Source organism: Crinia signifera, chromosome 2 (assembly GCF_055691185.1).
Source record: "Crinia signifera chromosome 2, ASM5569118v1, whole genome shotgun sequence".
Lineage (NCBI taxonomy): Eukaryota > Metazoa > Chordata > Amphibia > Anura > Myobatrachidae > Crinia > Crinia signifera.
In genome coordinates, this window is record NC_139218.1 from 102,305,115 (window position 1) to 102,332,841 (window position 27,727).

The 27,727-nt window shown below is 43.7% G+C and overlaps 1 protein-coding gene across 13 annotated transcripts in view; it reads right to left on the reverse strand.

Moving 5' to 3' along the window:
- CASK (calcium/calmodulin dependent serine protein kinase) overlaps nt 1-27,727 on the reverse strand; it is a 318,758-nt gene that overhangs the window by 212,280 nt on the left and 78,751 nt on the right. For all 13 annotated transcript variants that reach the window (XM_083172661.1, XM_083172652.1, XM_083172659.1 and 10 more), the window contains exon 4: nt 6,187-6,264. In XM_083172661.1, the coding sequence (XP_083028787.1) occupies nt 6,187-6,264 (78 nt within the window). The remainder of the gene's footprint in view (nt 1-6,186; nt 6,265-27,727) is intronic.

A 27,727-nucleotide genomic window follows, 5' to 3' on the forward strand; every position in this document is an offset into this window, starting at 1 on the left:
CTTCCGAGAAGTGGTATTGGAGAAAACAGGTAAACGAACTGGAATGTCCAAGAATCTCCAGTGCGTCTACTGCGTAAGCCGCTGCATCTCTCGTCCTGGAGACGTAGAGAGGAAGCTGGTGGTTGTGGCGAGAGGCCATGAGGTCTACCTGAGGGAGGCCCCACCGCCTGACAATCTGTTGAAAGACCTCAGGGTGAAGTGCCCACTCTCTGGGGTGTAATTTCTGTCTGCTGAGAAAGTCGGCTTCCCAATTGCAGATTCCTGGAAGGTAAACGGCCATGAGTATCACATCCTACTTTTTGGCCCAACCAAGAATTCTGGAGACCTCCTTCATTGCGTTTCGGCTTTGTTCCTACCGGTCGGTTTATATAGGTGACAGCCGTTACGTTGTCTGACTGTACCTTCTCCAATTTGGGCCAACAACCACAGAGGTGACCAGGGTGTCCATAGACTTTGCCAGAGTAGAGGGCCACACTGGTTGAGCTGAACGAGCTTCAGACGGTTCCAATGACCGTCCAATGACATAGCCCCTACCATGGTGGGGTAACTGAAGGAGGTTCGGTCGGCGCCTGGGATCCAAGGCAGGCATCACAAGTAGTGACCTTGCCATCAGCAGATAATTGGGAGAATTTTGTCCCACATGAACAGCACACAAATGCCTTCTGAGAGGCTTTGGTAGAAGTTGCCTTGCCCATCATTACAAGGCACACAATTACAGCAACACAATCAATCAACTAATTTAATTAATTAACAGGAAATGGACACCCACACGCAATCACACAAGAAGGAAGTGCGACTGGTCCAGGAGACTGTAGGGCACCAGAGGGAAGACAAAGCCTAAACCCCTCAATTAAAGCCCATCCCTAAGATATAACTCTAATGATAGAGATATATATATATTATATATATCCCCTGCTAGACGCTTGAGAACCAAAGGGGCTTTTGTAGAGTCACCTTCAAGCTGTACACTCCTAAAATGAAGGAAGTGACAGCATAAAGTATTAATTATATAATTAAAAGGCCTGCATGTAAAGCATCCCCCATGGCATTATGAATCAACAAAATGGTGCCGGCCACGTGAGCACCACCGCGCCTAAATCCCAGTGCCGGCACGCACACATTCCCCCACAACTTAGATATGCCGCTAGCCCCCCCCCACACACACACACACTCACCAGCGCCGAGTGCAGGACCAGCCGAGTGCCCAGTGGGGGGCGGCGCCAGATGACAGGAAACGACTGCGCATGTGCGGGAGTGTGCTCACTGCATTTGCTCAGAGCACCGCACACCGGTGTCCTGTAAATAGCAGGCAGGCTGGTGTATGACGGTCCCATTGGTGGGGGAGCCGCAGGCACAATGACAGGTCTGGGCGGGTGCCTTTAACAGATGTGCTGGTACAGGACCAGAAAGAGAAAAAGAGTAGGAGCAGGGCTCCTGTGTGACCAGCTCCCTCGGCCCAATTTTTCTAACTGGGGACTGTGTGGTATTAGAGGGGAGGAGCCAGCTTCTTAAAGTTATAGTGTGACAGCTCCCAGCAACTCAGCTCTAAAACCCACTGCAGAACGCCAGTGTCCCCTGCTGGATGAATGAGAAATACAGTAAATACTGCCATAGATAGATTAAGCTTCTCGCACCATAACACATAAGACTTTCTTGTTCTATGGTAATGTGCTGAATTAACATCTTTTCCTTGCCTTCAGCATGGTTGGGGTGACTGAGCTAGGAATACCCTGCCTCCTCAACAATGTGGACTCAATAGCAGTGCATTTAAACAAAGACGTGGTACAGTAAGTCTGGGTAGATGAACTGTCCTTGCTGCAGCAGGTCATCTTATAGAGGAAGAAACCAGGGTACATCACCTGGGAGGTGGTGCAGGTCTGTGTACCACACTCGGCATGGCTAGAACGGAGCTACAAGAATCACTGAAGCAGACTCCCTTTTCACCCGTTTCATTAGCCTTAGAGTCAGTGGTAATGGGTAGAGGAGACTGTAATCCCATGAAAATGACAGCACGTCCACTGTTGCCGCCGCTGGGTACCTTGAGCGGGTGCCGGATGGCTCCCTGACAGTCGGAATCCCGACTGCTCCCTCGTGGGGGTCCACGACCCCCATAGAGGGAGAATAAAATAGGTGGCCATAGAGAGGGAATAACATAGGTCGCGAGCGCAGCTCGCCACCATGCCTGCAGCGTGGAAAGCGCAGCGAGCCCGCAAGGGGCTTCATTGCGCTCCCCAAGCTGTGCAGTTGGGATTCCGATGTCTCACTAATGACTGTCGGAATCCCGACTGTCGGGCTAATATACCACACCCCCTTGAGCATTATACTGGGAGTTTGTGATTTAGCCTGGACACCATTAAGTCTATCTGAGGAACTCCCCATCTCTGAGTTGGTTGATGGAGGACTGAAGCGCACATTCTCTCCTGGGTGGGGGTTCTGCCGGCTGAGATAGTTTGCCTCCCAGTTCTCTACGCCAGGAATGAAGATAAACCTGTTGAATCTTTCACCACCCAGAGTAAGATTGGGCAAACTGCTCTCATGGCTGCGCAACTGCGTATTCCTCCCTGGAATACGCAATGCCACAGCCGTGGCATTGTCCAATTGGATCTGGACAGCTCACCCCTTCAAGAAATGTGCTGCCTGACAATGCCCTAAGTGAATTGGCCAAAGCTCCAGAATGTTGATGGGCAATCTGGAAAGTGACCATTTTTCCTGAAACTGGTAGTTGCAACAGCAGCACCCCAGCGCCTGAAGCTGGCATCCATTGTCCAGACAGTCCAGTTCAACAATGAAAAACTCCAACCCTGTAACACGTGTGTGGTTTTTCAGCCACCAATTGAGAAAGATGTGTTTTCGGTGGTAATCTCACCAAATGACGAAAGATGTCATCCACAGACTAAGCAGCTCTTACCGAAATTGGCGAGAAGGAATCACCTGTATGGGACAGCCTCAAAGGAGGCCAACATTTTCCCTAAAAGGCAAAACAATGGTCATCAGATACTCTCCTGCATTGTAGCACCTGACGCATAGGGCTGCAGGGAGTGGATTTTGTCTAATGGTAGAAAAACCTTTGATTCACCATATGCAGGATCAGACCCAAGAACAGTAGACTCTGCGCTGGAAGAAGCTGTGAATTCTTGAAGTTTAATATCCAGTCATGCTGGAGAAGGAAATGTTAGGAAGCCTGAAAACCTCTAGTAACTTCTTCTGGTAAGAAGCCTTTAAGTAAGAGAATATCCAGGTATGGGGTTATAGTAATCCCTTGTAGTCATAATCATGAGACCATGTAGGCCAGGGATAGCCAACTCCAATCCTCGAGAGCTATGAACAGTTAACGTTTTCCAGGTCTCCACCTCACAGAATCATAAGAAAAGTAAATCCACCTGTGGATCATGTATAATGTGCCAGTTATACCCCTTTCAGACAGAAAAAAAGATCCGGGAATTTCCCTGGTCCAGGAGGGTAGACCCGGGGTTTTTTTCTGCCTGAAAGGGTCAACCCGGGTCTAAAATGCCAGGGCTTCAACCCAGGAATTTCCCTGGGTTTTTCCCGGGTCTGTATTCCAAAAACCCGGGTCGCCGGCTGTCTGAAAGGAAACGACCCAGGTTTTTGGGATTATTACACATTGTTAGGCACTGATTAGCTCTCCTGGTGGGCATCTCTGATTGGCTGGGAGGGCATGGCAATGAGGCTGGCCTCTGAGGTCATTAGGGAGCTTAAGAAAGGATAGCATGGCCCACTGGTAGAAGCAAGAGGTGAGAGCTGCTGGCAGTGAGAGGGGAGGAGGATATCGGCAAACAGATGACTGGGACAATCAAAGATGCGACAGTGTACTCGAACATTGCAAATATACTGACAGCCATGTGAGGTAACATGTACCTTCCAGTATATAAAAACAATAAAACTTGTTTACAACATATCCTTGTGTCATGCCATGGTTAATGCAATGAAGTTAGCAGTCACCACCCACTTTTGATGACCTCATCTCTGTGTGCCTTTAAAACTGTCCTTTTCTTAGGACACAGAGTTTTGCAGGAAAAATCCAGCTTCTGTGTGAAAGGGGTCGACACGGGAAATACCTGGGTTTTTGCTCCTGTGTGAAAGGGGGTCAGCACCTTGCTGCCTAGTTCTACCCGGGTTTTTGTATCCAGGAAATACCTGGGTTTTTGGGATTTTTCTGTCTGAAAGGGGTATTAGTAATGAGTGCGCCTGTGCCCCAGCCAGGTGATCTAGAAAACGTGAACTGTTGGTAGCTCTTGAGGACTGGAGTTGGCTACCACGGATGTAGGCCATGATCTTTGTAAAAACTCTTGGCAGTCCTGGATTGTAAATACCTGATGCGGCTGCCAAATCGGTAATTGGTTTTCAGCCTTGATATCCAGGGAGATCAGAAATTCTCTTGGTTCTAGTCCTGCAAGAATTGTCTAGATGGATTCAATCTTGAATTTGTGGTAGGCGAAATACTGTACAAGTTCAAGGAGTTCAAGTTTAATATAGGCCAAACCGAGCCACACAGCCAACATTGCCTTGTTGGTCTGCTAGAACTGGCTTTATCACTCCTGCTTCTAATATTGTTGATGGCAATTAGTATATTGCTTCTCTTTGTTACCGAGACCGGAAGGCCTGTACTAAAGAAACAATTGGGAGGGTGGAAAGCAGATTCCAGCTTGTATCCTAGGGATACAATGTTTCAAACCCAGATGCCAGTGCAGCCTTGCAACGACCTCTCCTAAAAATCCAGCAGACTGGCTCCTACCTCGGGATCCCCAAGGTAGGCTGGAAGTCTGTCATGTCACGGTCTTATCTGCAGCTTTGAGGACGTGGCAAGAGCTCCCCTGCCTCTATGACAGCTGCAAAGGAACCTCTGGGTCTCCCTCCGAACTTTGGAGCACCCTGAAAGGACCGAAATGACGGACTGAGACTGTCCTTCTGTGAGTAGGGGCAGCAGAAGGCTTATATAAGAGAACTAGGTTATCTCCACATTGTCTGGAAAATAACTCAAACTGGACACTGTCATAAATAAACTTATTTCTCATATTTTTTTTTCTTTTTTTTTTTTTACACAGCACTTATTGTGTCATAATTTCTAAGGTGTATTTTGTTTGAACTATTATTGACGCGTTCTAGATATAACCTTTTATAAGATATAGACCTGCTGCTGGTTAGGCCCTCTCACTCCTATCTGGTTTGAGATTTCTGGGATATTTGCATTTGTTTAGTTTAATGAAAGTGAAGGCCCATACACACTTGGCGACTTCGAGCTGAAAGTAGCTCAAAATAGCATGTGTGAGCGGCATTCAGCTCAAAACAGCCCAGTTTGTATGGCCCCGGCGATGAGAGGTGATGTGCGCTCAAGCATCATCGCCCGGAAAGCCATTCATCTGCTGGTATTACCAGCAGATGAGCGGCTTTGAGGACGGCTTTGCATAGCTCTGCGCTATGCAAAGCCGTCCACCCTCTCCGTCGGTGCTGGGCAGGGGGAAAGCGGCTCAGGGTGTATGCATTGAGCGGATTTCCCCCAGCGATGAAAACAATCACCGCTGTCCATACACGCTGGGCAAAATCACCCAGTGTGTATGGACCTTTAGAGTACAGTTTCTATATAGTTTGAAACCTTATTATGTTACTCATGAACAGTAAACCGATGTAACATGGGACATAAGAGAAACTATTTCTCTTATGGCCCATGTTACATCGGTTAGGAGTTGGAAAAATAGAAACTATGCATCACTTTACCGATCTGCATTGAAATATTATATCTCCTGTCTTATTCTATCCGTCAGTAAAAGCCTATTTCATCACTTGCACATTGCGCTTTTGATATCACAATTATAAATTTGAATTATTGTATGTACTTTTATTTGTTTAATAGCATGTATGACCTTTATTGATGCGAAAGCTTTAATAAAAATTTATTGGTGCTTCGTAAAATGCATTAATAAAGATGCACAAATTTCGATACTGTATTATCTGTACATTATGAGTAGACTTAAATTGGAAAAACAGGAAAAAATGGCTGTTTTAACCATAAGTATAAATAAATCTAGTTTACGTTCCAAGCAAAAGTAAATGTGCTATACTTAAGTTTATGATACTAATATTTCTCTTTTCAATACACTTTGCTGGCAGCAAAATAAATTGGACCGTTTTAAAAGGCCAGCAACATTTCCAATATTGTGAGTTACATACCTGGCAACAGCTTCACTGTATACAAAGCCAGCATCAGCTCGTTTTACAATTTCAAAGCACAAATCCGCTCCATCCATACTGTAGGAAGAGAATAAAAGTCAGTTAGCAGTTTAATAGCGATTCCTGAAATTATACTTGCACTGATTATTCCATGAAATGTTATGTAATGTTAGCTGTAGAATGAATAATTTTAGAAATGAGTAGTACAACACACAGTCCATGCGATTTAAATAATTTCATAGACCAGCAAATGCTATGGCACATAGCACGATATATTCCAATTGTTATTCATGTTCTATTTTTATAGCAATTAATGTCAGCAAAACATTATGATCTAATTTGAGCTGACAGGAATTCTCTCTGAAGCAATTAAATCCAATAAGCATGGAAATACGGGTTTAAGACAGGCAAGTTTAGAAATAAGGCACACTACATCTGTACATTCTTTCTCAATGTGCCACTGTAAGAAATGGCTGCACGCATCACAGTAGGATACAGTAATGCTAATTTTCCTGATCAATTCAATGGGGTGTTCGGTGGAAAAACTACCAACTTTGACAGTTTTTGACCTCACTGGCTATTCCAGAGACATGGCTAAGTATGAAAATCTCACATAAAATAGATTTCTAGAAAATAACTCATACTGGACACTGTCATAAATAACTTATTTCTCATATACCTTTTTTATTTATTTTTTTATTTATTTTTTTACACAGCACTTGTGTCATTATTTCTAAGGTGTATTATGTTTGAACTGTTATTTCATTGACGCATTCCAGATATAACCTTTTATAAGATCTAGGCAGCCCACCCTGTGCAGCACACAGGCACTGTAATGGCCGCGCACAGCCCCCTCTCCTTCCAGCCTGCAGGCTTGGTTGGCAGGCAGGGTGGCAGTAGCCGCTAGTGAGAATAACAGCATAAGGCCTGAGAGTAGGGTATCGCCACTAGCCCCGCCCCCTTATCCCTGGCAAACATTTCGTCTGAGGACATTCAGCAGGTATCAGGGAGCAATCCCACAGCTTCAATAGCTGAAGAGGGCAGCAGCAGGTTCAGCTGTTGAACCTGTCCCCTGTTAGCAGGCAGCCAGCTATCAGAATAGCTGACTGGCAATCACCGCAATCAGTTAGGGATGCTTTTACCCCATTGCCTGTATTAGTTCCACCACCTTCACCTCCTGTGTTTTTGCAGAGGCCTGTACCAGTTGTGCAGTCTCCAGGTTTGCAAGGTTTAAGCAGCCGTTTAAATAGTGCTACAGCAGCCCCTGCAGAGCCAGCTGTTGGCTGGTCACCATATTTTAATACGGTTTATGGCCAGCAGGGTATTACTGGTCAGTTAGCAAGCTGGCCACAATGGTTTAATACCCAGCAGCAGCTTTATCAGGTGCCAAGTCAATCTTGGCAGCATGTAGGTGCAGGAAATCAAGGTCAGCAGGTTTGGGCAGTTAACCCAGACTACGGACAAGTTCCACTGGGCATGTATGGGGTACAGAATCAGCAGGTAGTGGCACAGCAAAATATATAATCGCAGATGCCCCCACCCCCTCCTAGCGTTTTGCCTACTGCTCAGCAGATTGCGCAGGGCATGGAGCCAGAGGAGAGTTTGACTGCGGGCCAGACTGTGGCTGTAGCAAGTGATATTGAACCAGAGTTCTGTCAGCATTCCATTACAGGTCGTTCCGGCAGCCTCCAGACCGGGGAGTATATCAGAAGTTTTGGAGTCTTTGAGACAAGTCGCAGTGGGCGCACTGCACGGTGAGTGACTTGGTTGGAGCAGAAGCGTCAGCACTGCCATCGACATCTGGAGCAGGTGAGAAAAGCCAATTATCGCAGCAGGCAGAGGGGGGGGGGGGGGTCACATTCGTATAGTTCAACTGAATCCTCCAGCTCAAATAGTAGGCCGCACAAGCTTATGAAGTATTTTGCGCAACAGTTTAAAGGGAAAAGAAAAGGGACTGGAGGATCCAGGAGCGTAGCTAGCCGTGCACTGTTCGAATACAGCCATTTTAAGGGGGGTTAAGTCTAAAATTAGGGAAATAATAAAAGATAGGACGTTTTGTGGACATGTTTACTATTACGCAGGAAGCAAAAGTGTTGGATGCAGCAAAGGCAAGCGGCCCAGTAGCGGAAGAGGCTAGGAGGAGTTATTCGAATTGGCTTGCAGGTGTGCACTTATTTGCTGCATGTTATATTGAGACTAGGACATCTGAGTCTTTAAACATGTTTAAATATTTTCACTTGGTACATAATATGTATGTAACAGGTAGAGTAAATGCATGGAAGCAGTATGACGAATTGTTTAGAAAGAAGCAGGATGGGCAGAAGGTTTTTAGCTTTGGATTTAAGGATGTAGAGGTCTGGCTGGAGGTGATCCAGCAGACACGGGTGGCGGCAGAAGTAGTGCTAGGGCGTAGGTAGCCTTTTCTTGGCATACCCGGGTACAATGTGCCCGGGAAAGGAAAGTGCTATGCATAAAACAAAGCGCAAGAGGGGTGAGCTGCAAATATAGACATGTCTGCATGCTGTGCAGTGGGAACCATGCAGCAAAGGAATGTACAAGAGCAGGTGGGCAGGCAGCAGGGTGAGGTGAACCTAGGCCTAGCGTTAGGCAAGGCAGGGCAGGGTCCCCAATTAAATTATAGGAGTTAAAAGCGATGGTTGAGGCTCTATCCCTCTTAGGGAGGAGGCAACCTTTTTATTAGATGGGTTTTCAGCAGGTGTTCGTTTGCCAATAGTGGATAGGGTGGTTGTATTGGCCAATAGGAATTTGAAGTCAGCTAGGGATTTCCCAGAGGTAGTGAGAAAAACAGTGGACAAAGAGGTGAGATTGGGTAGGATGATTGGACCTTTCAAGGAGCCTCCAATTGCAAATCTTTGCATTTCTCCGCTAGGGGTTGTGCCCAAGAAGGAACCTGGGAAGTATAGGTTGATACAGCATTTGTCATATCCGGAGGGAGGGTCAGTAAATGATGCTCTTGACCAAGGGGTTTATAGTGTTCATTATGAGTCGTTTGAGCATGCGTTGAGCTAAGTACAGATATATGGCAAAAGGAGCACGTCTGGCTAAGGTTGATGTAGTGTCGGCATTCAGAATTCTACCTTTACACCCAGAGTTGTTTTAAAGTGGAAGGTAAATTATATGTCAACAAATGTTTACAGATGGGTTGCTCTGCATCATGTTCGTTTTTTTAATGTTTCAGCAGTTTTTTACAATGATGCATTAAGGCTGGTTGTTGGCAGCAATGTGTAATTGGATGGATGATTTTCTGCTCATAGGTCCAGCTGGTAGTGAGGTGTGTGAAGAATTGCTTTTTTCAGCCCAGGCGCTGTTTACGGTGTTAAGGGTCCCTATCGCTGAAGAAAAGACGGAGGGCCCTGTCACTAGATTGTCATACTTAGGTATGTGTTACCACTGTCTGTCTAACCCTCCCCTTTAGAATGTAAACTCTCACGGGCAGGGCCCTCTCTCCTCATGTGCCTTTCTTAGAATATATAAACATCTGTCACCCTGATGATTGCTTCAGTGTCCTGTCTCCTGATCCAACTATCCATATTTACCATATACTTTTCCTAAACGGTCTTGTCGTGCAATTTGTTATGTGTGTTTGCTCATAACTATGCTCTGTAAAGCGCTGCGGAATTTGTATGCGCTATATAAGAAACTGTTAATAAATAAATAAATAGAAAGACACAGAATTGGGTGTGTGTAGGCTACTGGAAGAGAAGGTCAACCATTTGAAAGAGCAGTTGGAGGCACTCATGTCAGTGAAGAAAGTTTCATTAGGCAGTTACAATCTTTGTTGGGATTGCTTGTAGGGTAATCCCGATGGGAAGAGTATTTTGCCGTAGGATGGAAAGGGCCACAGCAGGGGTGAAGAAACCTCATCATTTAGTTAGAATTTCTCGGGAGCTAAAAGAGGATTTGGAAGTCTGGCTTAGGTTTGTTCAGGAGTTTAATGGTGTTATAATTTAGCAGAAAGTAGTGGGAAATGCAGAACTTTAGTTGTTTACTGATGCCTCAGGGTCAATTGGGTTTGGTACATTCTTTAAAGGGCAATGGTGCACTGAGGCATGGCCGGAATCTTGTAGGCACAGGGTGACACAGGTAATATGTTGTTGCTGGAGCTGTTCCTAATAATTCTAGCGGTAGAATTGTGGGCAGTACAAATATCCGGCGATAATTTAACTTTTTGGTGTGACAACCTGGGTGTCCGATTGCCCCATGGCTATGCGTTAGCTTAGGCATCTCATTCTTCGTTGTTTGCAAGAGAATATCTCATTCTCTGCAAAGCATGTACCAGGGGTGGATAATGAGATAGCAGACTCTTTGTATAGATTCCAGTGGGATAGATTTAGGAGGCTCGCTCTGGCAGCCGATCTTTATGGTTTGTCATGTACTGTTCATTTATGGCAGATCGAGCTGGCATTGAAGGCTTAGCCCTGAATGTGTTTGCCCCAAGCATGCTGAAATCCTATTCAGCGGCTTGGAATGAGTGGTCCGCATTTACTGCAGGGTGGGGTGAGGGTAAGTGTCAAGATGATGCCATTTTAGAGCTTGGGCTTGCCATGAGGAGGGGAGATCTAAAGTAGCGATGTCGGGCGTGTTAGCAGGAATTGCATATTTTTCCAAATTAAAGGGTCTGAGGGATTCAATGAAGTCATTTTTATTGTCCAAAGTGTTAAAAGGTTGGGCTAGGGAGCAGAGGTTGGAAGACAATTTGAGAAGGCCTATTGATTTAAGTTTACTACAGAATTTAGTTACAGCAGTATCTGATGTAGCGGTAGATGCATATGAAGCCGCGCTTTTTGGTTTAGCATTTGTTCTAGCATTTTTTGGAGCATTCATGGTCGGTGAGTTAGTTGCAAAGAATAAGTCTTGCCGCATTACTGGAGTTCTTAAGGACAATTTTTTTTGATAAAGAGGGATCTTATTTTAATAAAGATTCAGAGTTCGAAGACGGACCAATTAGGTAGAGGGCGTTGGATTTCAATTAAAGCGGGTGATAGGAAAGAAATTTGCCTGGTTGAATTAGCAAATAGATATGCTAGGGTTAGGCCAGCAGGTGGAGCTCAGTGGTTAATTCATAGGGATGAAACCCCTTTAACAAAATTCCAGTTTTCCAGCGTGTTTAGTAAAGGTTTAGTGGCTCTGGGTTTGCCGATTGAGGAGTATGGTACGCACTTGCGCAGCGGCAGCAGGCAGCTCGGTGGACTCCATAAAGCATTTAGGCCGCTGGAAGACGGCACATTATAAGGCGTACTTAAGGGGGATAAATTATAGAGCGAGCGCTCCTTGAGAGTTTGTTCTTCAGGTAATCCAGGGCATTAAGCTACGTGCCTTCATCAAGGGGGTTTGGATGGCATTTCACTTTTTTCCTCTTAAAATCTGAGGTTTTGTGTAGTTCACATCCATCGAGGGTTGCCTAAATAACTAATGTGGGGGACGAAACGGCCCACAACGAGCCACTTTATATACAATCTCGACCGATTGTATGTAAATCAGCCATGTTTTGGGCCATTTTGATGCGATCCGATGCGCGTCCCCGCAGATCGTTAGGTTTTTTTCTGAGATCCTACCTGCTGCAGGTGGGATCTCAGAAACGACCATTGTAGTGGGTGCGGGTCACAATCACATCACATTTATTTATTTGCAGTTTCTTATATAGCGCAGCAGATTCCGTTGCGCTTTACAATAGTAGACAGTGATAAAACAAACTGGGTAACAGACAGACTTGGAGGTTAGAGGGCCCTGCTGCAAGCTTACAATCTATTAGAATGAGGCGCTTTTTCGGTGCGGTTGGCGGCTCCGTCAGCTCGTGAGCGGGTCATACGTTCCTGTGACGACACGCTCACGAGCAGCAGCGTGCTGGTGTGTACCCAGCATAAGTTTACCTATACCCTGGCTAGTTGCTGTTCTTTCAATTTAAGTTATGATAAGTTTCTAATGATATCGATTATCATTTTTGTTATAGGTCCGGCTGATGTGGTGGGTAGGGTGTGGATTGTAGGACACTCTTTTATTGGGCAGGAAAGCATGAGGCTAGAGCTAGGGGTGCACGTAATGAAAAATGAATTGGAGTTAAAGGGCTTTGTTGGTATAGGATATTGGAAATCAAAAAATGGGGGGCCCCAGATGTTCTGACTATTCACGCCGGAGGCAATGACTTCGGGTCATGCAAGGGTGTTGAATTGATTAGGGCTATAAAAGAAGATTTGCAGAAGATAAGGGAAAGGTGGTCGGAGGTGAAGTTATTTTGGTCAGAAGTGATTCCAAGGAGGGTATGGAAAGGCTCACAAGGAGGTGCTGCTTTGGATAGAGTCAGGAGGAAGCTTAATGCAGCAGTGTCTACACGTGGTGAGCATTGGAGGTTTCGTGATTAGGCACCCAGGGATTAAGTATGAGGCAGTGGAGCTGTATAGTGCAGATGGAGTTAATCTAAACAAGGAGGCAATGAAGTTGTTTGTCACAGCCCTGTTGGGGGTGCTGGATAGGGATGGTTGAATGTTTAGGTGGCGTACTTCGGACTTCTTTGTAGGCCTTTGTGTTGGCACAGAGCATGGCTCCTCAGTGGCTAAAGATTGACTAGCATTTCCCTTTGGGAGAGGAGAGTCGGTCACTACCTTAGGGGAGGACCAGGTCGCCATCTTACGGAGGGATCAGTACTTTGCCAATGAAGGGGAAATGGAGCAACTCTGTAATGTTATGCAGGGCGTGGAAATGTCCATGCCAATTTATTTAGTTATACATAGGCTATTGCCGAGGGGCCATGCTTCTTGGCCACCTTTTTTAACCAATTCTTACATTCCAGCTATTAGATTATAATAAATTCAGGCTGTGACCTCAATTTTTTACAATCTATACAGTGGTCCGAGTCTTTATTTATTTAGCGTTGAGTTTCTGATTAATAAAAACATATTGGTGACTTACAGCTGTGCGCTCCTTCCTGAGTTGTAGTACTGGGCATGCGCTGGTTTGCTGTGTCCTTGGCGCATGTGCAGTTGTGTTCAATGCTCAGCGCTGCTTGCTGGTCTCCCTCATCTTCAAAATTAAAACTGTGCATGCGCCGGGTAAATATTAACATGCGCTGTTTTAATTTGAAGACGCCGGAGACCAGCAGACATCGCTGAACAATAGATGTAGGAGTCGCTGGCGATCCAGGACAGGGCTACATAAGGAACGAAGCCCCACATCACTGGATAATACAACCGGTAAGACGCAGGTACTTTTTAAAATATCGTCGCTGCGTTAAGCCTCCTCCGCCGCACCGGTGTCCAAGGAAACACCCGCATTGTGGTGTCATAGATCAGGGGAAGCATATCTCCTGCCATAACGCATGGGGATAGCGCATATTCCACTGATCACCGAATAGTAAATCTACCCCATAGTATCAAAGATAACAGGGTATCAAAGACATTAGCTCACTAAAGATAACCACTTTGAAGACATGGGGGGTATTTAATGTGTAGAGATATCAGCACACATCTATTCAATGCAGCCGATTCAGACTACTTTGAAACCCGTGCGGTTTTGATATGCACTATGGAATACGCTTCAGCTATGGATTAGATAACTACAACTATTCCGACTGTCAAAAGATTTTCAACAGTCGGAACATGGATTTCCGACTGGCGAATTGATGTCTGATTAGCTGCTACTCAGTCGGGATCCACATTAAATAATCCTTCATATATTACCAAACTGCTGATGTGGGGGCTTTAGATGATGCAAGTTGTACAGCTCTATTTAACTAGTTATGCTGAAATGCTTCCCAATCCCAATGGAATTCAACAACTGCATTAGTTATAATCAGGATGGGAATAAAACAAAAGAAGCTTTTTTGGTATAAAGCAATTTTTCTTTTTGAAAGAAAAAAATGGGATTGAGATAGGGGTTGGGCTGGCACAGGCTTAAGGAGAAGAATTAATGGGTATAATTTTAATGTAGTAAATTAAGGTAAACCAACATAAGGAAAAGGGCCATGCGGGAAGGACCCCGACAGGCTAATTTTACTGGTTGGTGGTGCTCCCAAAAAAGAGTTCAGAATATAAACTGAAAATGGAGTAGCCTAGAAGAGGGCTAAAGAAGAACCAACAGGGTTTTTGGGGCACACTTGAAAAGATAAAAAATTGGATGTATGTGCAAATGGAAATAACAATAAAACTTAACTTTTAATTGAAAGCTTGATTAATAAAAAAGTTCAAATAACAATATCAACACACCGTTAATGCGATTATTGGGGGGTACCAGACGCGATGGACTCCCGCCACTAATTGTGGCAATATCAGACAGTAATAATTGATACAAGAGCGAAAATGTTTAGATAAGATTGTTTGCCTAGACCCGATTTTTATATATAATATACGGTATCGGCAATCGGACAAGACACAGGTCACTGTGCACCACCATTAAATTATCGACCCCAGTGTCGGCAGAGATGGGTATGGACAGTTGGGGCAAGAGAGGAAAAGAGAAGGGAGGGGTTTAAGATAATTGTGGCTGCACCTCAACAGAGTTAACAGGCGTACTGCCCCAGTGGATGAATACAGCACTAGATATTCCCTATAGGTCCCCCATATAGGTACTTATCCAGCCTCTCACTGCTTAGCTTCTGTGTTCGGATGGTTTACAGGCGGTCCAGTGAAGTATGGCTGTATGGCCCTTGCTGGTTACTTCCGGTGTCAATTCGAAGGGTGAGCCAAGGTGAGCTTCTGCTGTCCAAACCGTTCAGATCGGAGCAGACCTGTTGCTCAAATAGCATTGCAGGAGTGCTTGTGCTGGCTGGGTGGATGAGAGAGCCACGAAAAGATGGATAGCTTAGTGGTAAAAGGTGCTAACAAACAGGACCCTCATCTCTGCTGTCAAATATCATGCTAGCATCGGATGATTTGATGAGAGTCAGAGGATCATGCGATAGCTCCTCTAAAATGAAAGGGGAGAGATGAGGAATAGGTGCCCTTGGTGCTTGAAGACAATAGGTTTTATACACAAACGGAGGTTAATTATGGAGGAAAAAGTTTTTTTGTAAATGTACCCACGGTCCCTAGATAGAAGGGAAATCGGTCCCTAGTGTCAGTGTATATGTTACAAAAGACACCAGAAGCACACCGGGGAATCCGGTTATTGATTGGGATGATTCGGGCTGAGAATAATGGTTAATTCAGTCCTTAAAATTCTGTAAAGTAATAGGTATACACACAACTTAATAGAAAGTGTGAGGTCTCCCAACAGACCATACAGATGTAATCAAACACTGATTAAACAGGTATTATGGGTGTCAAATGTCCACAATGCTGAACATGAGTGGAGGGTTAGTGAGGATCACAAATAGGTATTAGCAATGTATTAGCTGTCACCAAATATGCAGGGTTAATTACATGCACATATGTAATTTATAAATGTAACACTAGCAGTTCAGAGGTTAATGTTCAGCTGAATACCCTATAGACACATATAGTGCATAAACAGGATAGTGATACAAATGGTGCTAGTCAAGATCACAAATAGGTATAGCACTTAGAGGAAGTATATATATAGACTGTCGCAAGGTATGCAGGGTTAACAGCACGCACATATGTAATGGGAAAATGCAACTGTAGCAGTTAAGAGGTGAATATTATGCTAAATATACTTATAGACATATATAAAGTACAAGCTTGATAATTATGGAGGTAGTGCTAGTTGAAGCCACACTGACTGTTGCAGTCTAACTGCAGAGGGTCCCACGTTTCACAATTTCCAATTTTACAGTGGATATAAAGATAATAATATAATTAGTAAATGCTGGTGAGACCAGGGTATGAGGGGGTTTACCCCCGTTACCTGCGCCGGCTACGGCCGGTGGGGAGGACACTGTTCACAAATGGGAAGTAAGTCCAAGGCAGGAACGCTTATGCAGGAAGGCTGCAGTGAATGCAAGCCGTGTGGTGCGCACTGAGGCGCCGTGCATATGATGACAGCGGGACAGCTGGAGGACAACTCCGTCTCAGTATGGAGTTGTTAGCCGGCACTGGTGGGGGCGGTGGGCCTGACCACGTGCGTCCTAACACGTGTTTCGCGTAAGCTTGGTCACCCCTGTGAATTAACCATTATTCTCAGCCCGAATCATCCCAATCAATAACCGGATTCCCCGGTGTGCTTCTGGTGTCTTTTGTAACATATACACTGACACTAGGGACCGATTTCCCTTCTATCTAGGGACCGTGGGTACATTTACAAAAAAACTTTTTCCTCCATAATTAACCTCCGTTTGTGTATAAAACCTATTGTCTTCAAGCACCAAGGGCACCTATTCCTCATCTCTCCCCTTTCATTTTAGAGGAGCTATCGCATGATCCTCTGACTCTCATCAAATCATCCGATGCTAGCATGATATTTGACAGCAGAGATGAGGGTCCTGTTTGTTAGCACCTTTTACCACTAAGCTATCCATCTTTTCGTGGCTCTCTCATCCACCCAGCCAGCACAAGCACTCCTGCAATGCTATTTGAGCAACAGGTCTGCTCCGATCTGAACGGTTTGGACAGCAGAAGCTCACCTTGGCTCACCCTTCGAATTGACACCGGAAGTAACCAGCAAGGGCCATACAGCCATACTTCACTGGACCGCCTGTAAACCATCCGAACACAGAAGCTAAGCAGTGAGAGGCTGGATAAGTACCTATATGGGGGACCTATAGGGAATATCTAGTGCTGTATTCATCCACTGGGGCAGTACGCCTGTTAACTCTGTTGAGGTGCAGCCACAATTATCTTAAACCCCTCCCTTCTCTTTTCCTCTCTTGCCCCAACTGTCCATACCCATCTCTGCCGACACTGGGGTCGATAATTTAATGGTGGTGCACAGTGACCTGTGTCTTGTCCGATTGCCGATACCGTATATTATATATAAAAATCGGGTCTAGGCAAACAATCTTATCTAAACATTTTCGCTCTTGTATCAATTATTACTGTCTGATATTGCCACAATTAGTGGCGGGAGTCCATCGCGTCTGGTACCCCCCAATAATCGCATTAACGGTGTGTTGATATTGTTATTTGAACTTTTTTATTAATCAAGCTTTCAATTAAAAGTTAAGTTTTATTGTTATTTCCATTTGCACATACATCCAATTTTTTATCTTTTCAAGTGTGCCCCAAAAACCCTGTTGGTTCTTCTTTAGCCCTCTTCTAGGCTACTCCATTTTCTGAAAGAAAAAAATGTAATCACGTTTGTTTTAATACTACTGTAAAAAATTGCTTCGCATTAGAAACCTTGATCAACCATATTTAAATGCTTTCTAAAAATATGGGGAAAATTTACTTGGACAGAAGTTCTATTGAAGATCGGATGTTGCCCATAGCAACCAATCAGATTTTATCATCTTCTACAAGGTGCTAAATAAAGTAAGTCGGATGGATTGCTATGGGCACTTCACTTGTTCAGGGGCTCCAATTTGACTCAGCCACAACCTGGGCCAACATTGTTGTGATCCCAAAACCTGACACAGATCCGAATTATATGTATAACTATAGACCTATTTCTCTACTAAATACGCACCTAAAGTGATTTGATAAAATTCTCGACAACTGCCTAATCCCATCTTCCTTTGATACATCCAGATCAGGTCGGTTTTATACCAAACAGAAAGGCCTCCGATAACACTAGATGACTTATTGGCCTGATCTATTTAGCTAATAAACGGTCCTTGTCTGCTTTGATAGTGGCTTTAGACGCCGAGAAGGTCTTTGATAGATACTCAGTTCTACCACCAGTTCCTTCACTCACGTTCACATAATTTGAAGTTCTCTATTAGATGATTTCCCCCCTTTCACTCTGCATGTTGCGGCTATCTTTTTTTTTTGTCATTTCATTGATCCGATTCCGATCCGCGTACCCGCAGCTCTTCTGGTCGCGTCGTGGGTCCTACGTGCTGCAGGTAGGATCTGTCAATACCAGTCCGACCGACTGTCCAATACCATTGCATCAGATCAAGATCGTTTCGCAAAAAAACCACCCCACTTTTCGCCAATCCTTTGCTGGGAACTGCCTGGGAGCTACCGGGCAGTCCAAGGGAAATCATTCCATGGTCGTCTACCGGTTGTGGACTATCGTGGTCATTCTGGTTGTGTACCCCACATACACTCCCTTCCCGCTCTCTGATCACAATCTTATTACCCTCTCGCTCTCCTCCATTACCCAAAGCTCACTGCCACTGAAATCACGCAAGCCTACTCTAACCGACAGAAATACTAATGCTATTAATTTTCCATAACTTTCCACCTCTTTGCAACAACAGCTCTCGCTTATATCTAAATTTACCTCTCCTGAGTCTGCTGTTTCCCACCTGCACCAGACTCTTGAAAAAGCCCTTGATGAAGTGGCTCCAGCTTCCATTATGCAGGCTTAGATGCCAGTAGTGGCACTCCAATATAATAAGACAACTACAAAATCAGGCACGCAAAGTAGAATGCCAATGGCGTAAATCTTGTAATCTGACGTATTTCATTACATATATGAATTTCTACCAATCCTACTTCAATGCTTTGGACACTACCAAACCAACGCACTTCCAATCTCTCATCTCTTCTTATACTACAAACCCTAAGCGACTTTTTAACACGTTTAAGTCTCTTCTGTACCCTCCCCCTCTGGCTACCATCAGTGCACAAGAACTTGCCTCTTACTTTAAAGGACAAGATTGATAACATCCGAGATGAAATGGTATGCTCTTCCACAACCTCTAACCCCCTTTCTTCCCCACCGGCGCTTCTTTTTCATGTGGGCTCAAATGAATAGAAAGTAGCCACACTCTTCTTATTCTCCTATTTCACTACCTAGTTTTTACCCTTGAGCCTATAGATCAGGCCTGTCCAACGTTGGCCCTCCAGATGTTCTGAAACTACACACCCCAGCATGCTTTGCAATAGTTTAGCATTCTCTAATAGCAAAACTGTGGCAAAGCATGCTGGGATGTGTAGTTTCACAACATCTGGGGGGCCAACGTTGGACATGCCTGCTATAGATGCACAAGTCATTAACACTATCTCCTGTGTTTATCCCAACCTTAACTAAAACCTGCAATCTCTCTCTTGCAACTGGTACTTTTCCATCTCTGTTCACACATGCAGGGATTACTCCCATTCTGAAAAAAATAAAATAAAACATTTTGACCAGAACTCGCTTTCCAACTACCGTCCTAATTCTCAGCTCCTATGCCTCTCCAAGCTACTCGAGAGACTGGTCTACGCTCACCTCACACACTTTCTTAACTCCTTTCTTAACCTTATTAGACCTACTAAAGTCAGGCTTTCGTTCCCAACACTCCATTGAAACAGCACTGACTAAAGTGGTAAAAGATCTGGTAACTGCTAAGTCTAAAGGCCATTACTCACTAGTTATTCTTCCAGATCTTTCTGCTGCTTTTGACACTGTTGATCACACTCTTCTCATACAAAACACCCCTAGGTCTTAATGATACATTCCTTTTCTGGTTTTCATCTTACCTATCTGATCGCTCTTTCAGTATTCGCTTCTCTGACCTCCTCTTCAATGTCCTTTGTCAGTCAGAGTTCCACAAGGCTCAGTTTTAGGTCCTCTGCTTTTCTCAATTTATACCTCATCTCTTGGCAAACTCATCAGCTCTTTCAGATTTCAGTATCACTTGTATGCGGATGATACTCAAATCTATCAACCATAGAGTTGTGACCAGTGGTCTTGGGCAGAGTCTCTGAAAGCCTCTCTGCCATCTCTGTTACCCAGTTTGTTTTATCATTGTCGACAATTGTAAAGTGCAACGGACTCTTCTGCGCTATATAATAAAGTGTAAATAAATAATAGTGTGGCATGGCCCTTTATTCATCAAATGGTTCTCAGCAAGGGATAGGATGGCCCCTTCCTCGACAGAATCCTATCATAATACCTCAGTGTCTATCTTAGATAATGACTTCATCTCCAAAGCCTTTCAAATTAGAAATGGCACCCAACAGGGTTGTCCCCCTATTCACCTTATTGTTCGCAATAGTCATGGAACCATTAGCTGCTAGAATTTGCTGCAATACAAATATTACGAGGATTAAAGTGGGCCCCTTGGGCAATAAAAACGGTTCTATATGCAGCTTATGTTATTTTCACTTTAACCAATCCCTCAATGTCTCTTTTCGCACTATTCATGGAAACTGAGCTATACGGCAAACTATCTAATTATAAAATTAATACTACTAAATCTGCAGCTTTAAAACATCAACATGGATTCCCCAGAGTCCCACTACCCTACGAAATATAATCCCGCTCCGCCGGCAAGACCAAAAAGTTAAATAACTTGGCACATATCTCACTAAATCATATTCAGAAATGCATTCCAATAACTTTCCACAACCATTTGCCTCCATAAAATCAGACATCTCTTCCTGGAACAAGCTATTTATTAGGATTGAGTGAAAAAGTTGAAATTGAGACATTCAAAATCGGCTAGTGTGGAAAAGTTGTGAGCTTGTCCCAGTGCAAAGTTATTGACTTTGGCGGGAGAAAAAAAAAATCCCTGATAACTGGCCCGTTTGCATGGTCACAATTGTGAATATTGTGTGTTTTCACCCGAAAGTGTTCGGGTTTTTTTTCTGGAAAGGATGCTCTGTAATTGAAGTGACCAAGAAAAAAATTGGGGCAAAAAAAAATCAGGGTAAATCCCTTTTGTTTGCCCTTAATAGAATAGTTCACCTCTGTGCCTTCTAATATCCAACTCTTTACTGAATGCTACAGTAAGTTCAGTAAACCATGCATTACACTCTGTTATTTAGGTACAGTATTTTAAACACTTCTGTTTATGGTCTTTGATTTGTATGTCCAAGCCAAGTTTATCTCTTGTCTTGGACATACAGCTTCTGTTAAGAAGTCAGTCCACCCCCGGCTACTTTATCTTTGGCAAACTCTACCCATCCCCATGAAAGCCTTAAAGCAACTGCAGAGTGAGTTTTATCTCTACTGGTTAGAAGAAGAAGAAAAAAAAAACTAGCGTTCGGATGCGCATCTTTCAAAAGCACCACACTATGGGTGGTCTTGGCATCACAGATATCATTAAAGTACTACAATGCAGTTCATATGGCATCTTATATTTTAGGACACGTCCCGCCCTCTCAAAGCATGGACATCAATAGAAACTGAATGCGCACAATTCTAATCTCTATACTCTTTCATGGTCCCCACTTTCTACTCGCACATCATCCACTACACTTTCACCATCTACAAAACACACCCTTCACATGAGACTTTTGCGCCAAATTTTACCATCTATGATCCTTTCAAAAATCTTCAAATCTATAATTTCTATAATTCTTTACCACGGCCGAACGCTTTGGTTTCTTGCTCTCCTATAGAATCTCTATGCCGACATTCTTCCCTAACTAAAAAAGTAATTTCTACCGTCTATTACAGCCAAATACTTGTGGCACAATTCCAAAATCACACACATTTCTACAATAGGTCTATGCAAGTGGTTCCCAAACTTTTTTGAATCACGGCACCCAAGAGCATCAAAATATTTTCAAGGCACCCCTAAGCCAAATGTTTCTTATCGAGAAATTCAGAAAAAAATATTAAATATTAAATTAAGTGCATTGTGGTTATAGGTCACAGTTATCAGGTGAGGGACAGGATTTGCTTCTGTTTGTCCACATATGTTATGATTGGCAGCCACAAGCACTGGTTTTGCCAGGTACATTGACCATAAATGATATGAATTGATGGTTTGGGAACCACTGGTCTATGCAATGGCATATAAAAAGAAAATTCATAAATAAAAAGAAAAAATATCAGCACAAAATAAAAATAATCATGAAGGAACATCAAATAAAATTATTTCAAAACACCATTATTTGTTCAATTGGCTGACAAAGATTAAGGGAATATTTGTTTAAAAAAAAAATATATTATTTGCAAGAATTTACCAGAAACTGAAAGATTTAAAAATGAGTAAAAAAAAAAAAAAAAAAGTGTTGTATTAACAATGCTTTGCGAATACACACAAGCAGATCTGGCTGATTAATAGGATATGCATGCCTATATTCTGTGTGTGCTTGTATCTGCATACAAAATGATGCATTATAGTTTTCCTGGAAAACAATGTAATGTTTCAGTCCGTATGAACTGGTTAGCGTTAGAAATATTTCTGATACTATCAGAAAGAACATTCCCTACAAGGATAACAAATACAGATTTTTCTAGCTTAGTAAAAGTCTTTGTTGAAAGTAAAGTTCAACAAGCCTAAGGTAAAGATACAAATGGGTATGGAACATTAGGTCCCAAGCATTATGGGGGTGTGGATCTTTGGTCTACAACAACTAGGTAGATAACCATTGAGTCGACACCACTAGGTCGACAAGGGCTAGGTCAACAGTAAAAAAAAAGGTTGACATAGGGTTTTTCACCGTTTTGACCTGGATGTCGACACAGTTTGCCGTGCACCGCTTCGTTCGCAAGGCTTCGGGCACCCACCACGCCCTATTGGATGGAAGGGCAGGAAATACCGCCTGTCGGCTCAAAAAAAAAAAAATGAAAAACCCCATGTCGACTTTTTGACTGTCGACCTTGCCCTTGTCGACCTAGACCCATTTCGACCTTGACCCATATTGACCTAGCTGTTGCAGAGCAAATGACTGTATACCCATTATGGTTGACATACATTTAGGTCGACATGGTTAAGGTCGACAGGGTCATTAGGTCGACATCAATTTTGTCATTTTTTGTTTTTTTACCAGAATGTCAACACAGTCAACATAAACACTAAAACATAGCACCATGTCCCCTCGCATGGCTCGCCATGCTTTGGGCACGGTGCCTCGCTACACAATTTTATTCTCCCACCACGCCCTAGTCGATGGTAGGGCGGTACGCGTCCTACGACCTTATCATACCCCCACTATCCACGTCGGCGTGGAGTTGAGAATAGAATAGTGTGGCGAGCGCAGCAAGCCCGAAGCATGGCGAGCCCCGCGAGGGGACGCGGATACCTGTGAAGGCTGCGAGGGGACTCCGATACCGGTGAAGGTATCCGCGTCCGCTAGCCACGCTTCGGACTCGCTACACTTTCTATTCTCAACTCCACGCCGACGTGGATAGTGGGGGTATGAAAAGGTCGGAGGACGCGTACGTGCTTTCGGTGCTGTACTAGCACGGATCACATTGCATTGCATTGCCTGTGCATGCGTTGTGCATGCAATGTGATGAAACCTAAGTACAAAAAGTATGTGCAAGCACATACTTTTTGTACTTAGGTTTCATCGCATTGCATGCACAACGGGCCTTATTCTACTTCACTCTGACAAAATCCTTCTTAGATAGACAAAACCATATGCACTGCAGGGGGGCAGATGTAAAATGTGCAGAGAGAATTAGATTTGGGCGAGTTATTTTGTTTCTGTGCAGGGTAAATACTGGCTGCATTATGTTTACACTGCAATATAGATCTCACTTTGAAGTAAAACCCCACCTAAATCTAATTCTCTCTGCACATGTTACATCTGCCCCACCTGCAGTGCACATGGTTTTGTCCATCTAAGAAGGATTTTGGCAGAGAGAGTGAACTAGAATAACCCCCAATGTGATCCGTGCTAGTACAGCACGGAAAGCAGGCCCTCATAGCAGCGTGTATGGGCTGCTTTAAGCAGCCCATACACGTCCCGATGCGGGCGTGCGTTGTGGGCTGCAATAGCAGGGATCACATTGCATTGCATGTGCATGCATTGTGCATGCAATGCAATGCAATTTGATGAAATCTAAGTACAAAAAGTATGTGCAAGCACATACTTTTTGTACTGTGCGAAGAGGTGCGCGGGAGTGCGCACCTCAAAGCACACATCGGCTCAGCACACTTAGCAGCGTGTATGGGCAGCTTAAAGCAGCCCATACACGCTGCTTTGTGGGCGTGCTGTACTAGCACGGATCACATTGCATTGCATGTGCATCCGTTGTGCATGCAATGCGATGAAACCTAAGTACAAAAAGTATGTGCTTGCACATACTTTTTGTACTTAGGTTTCATCGCATTGCATGCACAACGGATGCACATGCAATGCAATCCGTGCTAGTACAGCACAGAAAGCACGCCCACAAAGCAGCGTGTATGGGCTGCATAAAGCAGCCCATACACGCTGCTATGAGGGCGTGCTTTCCGTGCTGTACTAGCACGGATCACATTGCATGTGCATCCGTTGTGCATGCAATGCGATGCAATTTGATGAAACCTAAGTACAAAAAGTATGTGCTTGCATGCAATGCAATGCGATCCGTGCTAGTACAGCACGCCCACAGAGCAGCGTGTATGGGCTGCTTTAGGACTACTTTAGCATTGAGAGTCTAAAAGGGAGGGAAAGAGCATTTAATGGAGGGAAAGAGCATTTAATGCAGACAAAATTCCTAATTCAGACCCGCTCGGTTCGCAGCAAATTCATTGCGGGGACCGAAGCTGTGGGTCAGCACATGAGTATGTATGTATGTATGTATGTATGTATGTATGTATGTATGTATGTATGTATGTATGTATGTATGTATGTATGTATGTATGTATGTATGTATATATATATATATATATATATATATATATATATATATATATATATATATATATATATATATATATATATATATATATATATATATATATATATAGAAATTGAAAAGTCTGCGCCCAACTGTCAGTCAGTATTGAAAAATACCAGTAGGTGGGAACCTTGTGTGACACACAGAGGGTTAAGTGTACCAAAAGTCCAGTAACAATAGGACCTGCCGCTGCTTCTTTCTTTGTAAGGAAATCTCTGGAATCCACAGAGCAAACAAATCTAAAAAAAAGGGCAGAAAGAAGGCGCTTCATGGTGTAGTATATTTAGAAAACACAGTTTATTTTAAAAGATAAGCCACGGTAAGGGTTAACAGGAACTCGTACCATATACAAGGGCTGTGTGGACTGGGTACCACATGGCATAAGTTTTTAAAACCAAGGCATATGCTGCTCACACTGTACCAGGTACTCGGGTGCACTCGAACGCCGCGGGGCTGGATTGCAGAGAAGCGTGGAGAAGCACAACGGGTCCTGGATACCGGTGTCAAAAGAAGGAGCGTCGTAGGCCACGCCCTGACGCGTTTCGTCACTGCGGACTTCGTCAGAGGGCGTGGCTACTACGTACGCTCAAGGAGTTTATGTAGGGCTATCCCCGCCAATCACTTGATCGGGTCAGCGTGCGGTAATCACCGCCGAGACGTATGGACGGACTTGAGCGCACCACGTCACTAGGTCACGTGGTGCAAATACCTCCGTCAGACGGAGCGGCTAATCTGATATGGTCTGTGTATCAGCGCAAACTGTGAGGACCAATCACCGACAGAGTTGGACCAGCCTTCAAGTGAATAAGGTCTTATTGGTCTTCTGCCTATGTGGCCGTAATCAAACAACCAGGCGGCATAAAACAGCCGTCTTTAGACCGCTGGCAGCAAATAGCTCCCAACCATCACTATATGGGTACGAGACCCATTTAACAGTGAGGATAAACATAATTTGTACCACCGCTCATCTATATTGTGCCGCCGGTACAAAGTATTTAGTGAGAGCAGCATATCACTCTGGAGTATACACGCAAAAAGTTACATAAAAATTACAAGAAATACAATACACATGTTCTTAGAAATATATATGAACAATAATATATATATATAAAAAACATATATAAAAAAAATAGCATATAAAAATTAGCATATATAAAAAGGACAGACGTAGAACAGGCAAGTGACATAAGAGGAACAAGTGTGTAATCCAATATTTACACCAAATGCACTATGTAGTACAGCATAAAGAGAGATAAGGCATCTGTTGCAGCACATCGATGTTTGACTGATAAACATTTATCAAATACATTTATACCAAATGCAAAACCCACACGTAGTAAGGTGGCAAGGTAGGAACAATCGCATTAAATTCATAAGCCCACATTTTGCAGAATTTTTTTTTAGATCATATAATGAAAATTGCAAGCATTAGCAGGTAAAACCCATAACCCCTATATCATCCCTTCAGGGCTGTATTAAGGCATATTTGTCTATTGCATTTTGCATCCCTCTATGCATATCACTATACAATCTAGATGTTTACAGAAGACAGAGGGACCGGCATAGAGGGTCGAGGACCGGTATTTAGCCAATAAAAGGTGTTATCTCATAACCCTCGTTTAACCCTCTGGGTACCAGAGTATCAAGCCTCAGTATCCAGATGGTTTCTCTTTTCAAGAGGAACCTATCATGGTCACCACCTCTTTTACTGTGGTGAACCAACTCAATCCCCTTACATGTTAATGTTTTCGGGTCACAGTTGTGGTGTTCTTTAAAATGTCGGGGTACACTGTGATTGGTGACTCCATGTTTGATGTTTCGGAGGTGCTCAAGGATTCTAACCTTGAGACACCTCTTCGTCTTACCGACGTATTTTAAGCCACAGCCACACATTAGGAGATATATAACTGAGGAAGAGTTACAATTAATAAATTTGTTGACCTTGATGTCAGTACCTTCAATGAGTGGTCCTTTTTTCATGTGGGGACATATTTTACAACGATTGCAAGGGTAACTGCCTTTTAAACTCAAGAATGTCTCAGAAGGTTGATTTGAGCTTTCGAGTTGACTTTTTGAGATCATCGTTTTTAGGGTCTTAGCTCGGCGAAACACCATTTTTGGGGCCTGTGGAATGTGTCCAGCCAGGACAGGATCTAATTTAAGCACCCCCCAGTGTTTCTTAAAGATATATTTCAGGTCTTTCTCATGTGAATTGTACTGTGTTATAAACATAACATCATCACCATTGGTGGAAGTGAGTGATGGAGTTGGAACAGCACTCTTAGGTTGGAAGAGCTTACTCCTATCCAACATGCGTGCCCTTTGAAGGGCTCCCTGTATTACGCCATGTGGATACCCTTTCTCGACAAACCTATTCACATATATCATTGCTTTTTTCTCAAAACGTGTCAAACTTGAACAGTTCCTTCTTAAACGCAAAAATTGCGAGTAAGGAATGTTATCCTTCCAAGCGCCTAAGTGGCAGCTTGAGTACTCAAGGTAGCTGTTCGCGTCGACACGCTTGAAGAACGTGGATGTCTGGATGGTTTTATCAACAGGAAAATTACCCACATCCAATACAATATCAAGAAATTCAATCCTTGTTCGATGGAAAGATGACGTAAATTTCAAATTATATGCATTGGTATTGAGACATTCCACAAATTTATCAAATGAGGCTTCATTGCCCTCCCATATAATGATAATGTCATCAATGTATCTCTTTAAAAAGACGACATTAGTGCTGAGTTCATCCTTTATGGTGGTGGTTTCCCACTCAGCCATATAAAGGTTGGCAAGGCTAGGGGCACAAATCGTGCCCATAGCCGTGCCACACGTCTGCAATAACCAGTCTCCAAGAAATTCAAAATAGTTGAACTGCAGTACGAATTTCAAACAGTCACAAATGAATATTCGTCTACCAATAGAAATATCAGGGTCAAGGCATAAACGATTAGCAATTGCCTGTATTCCC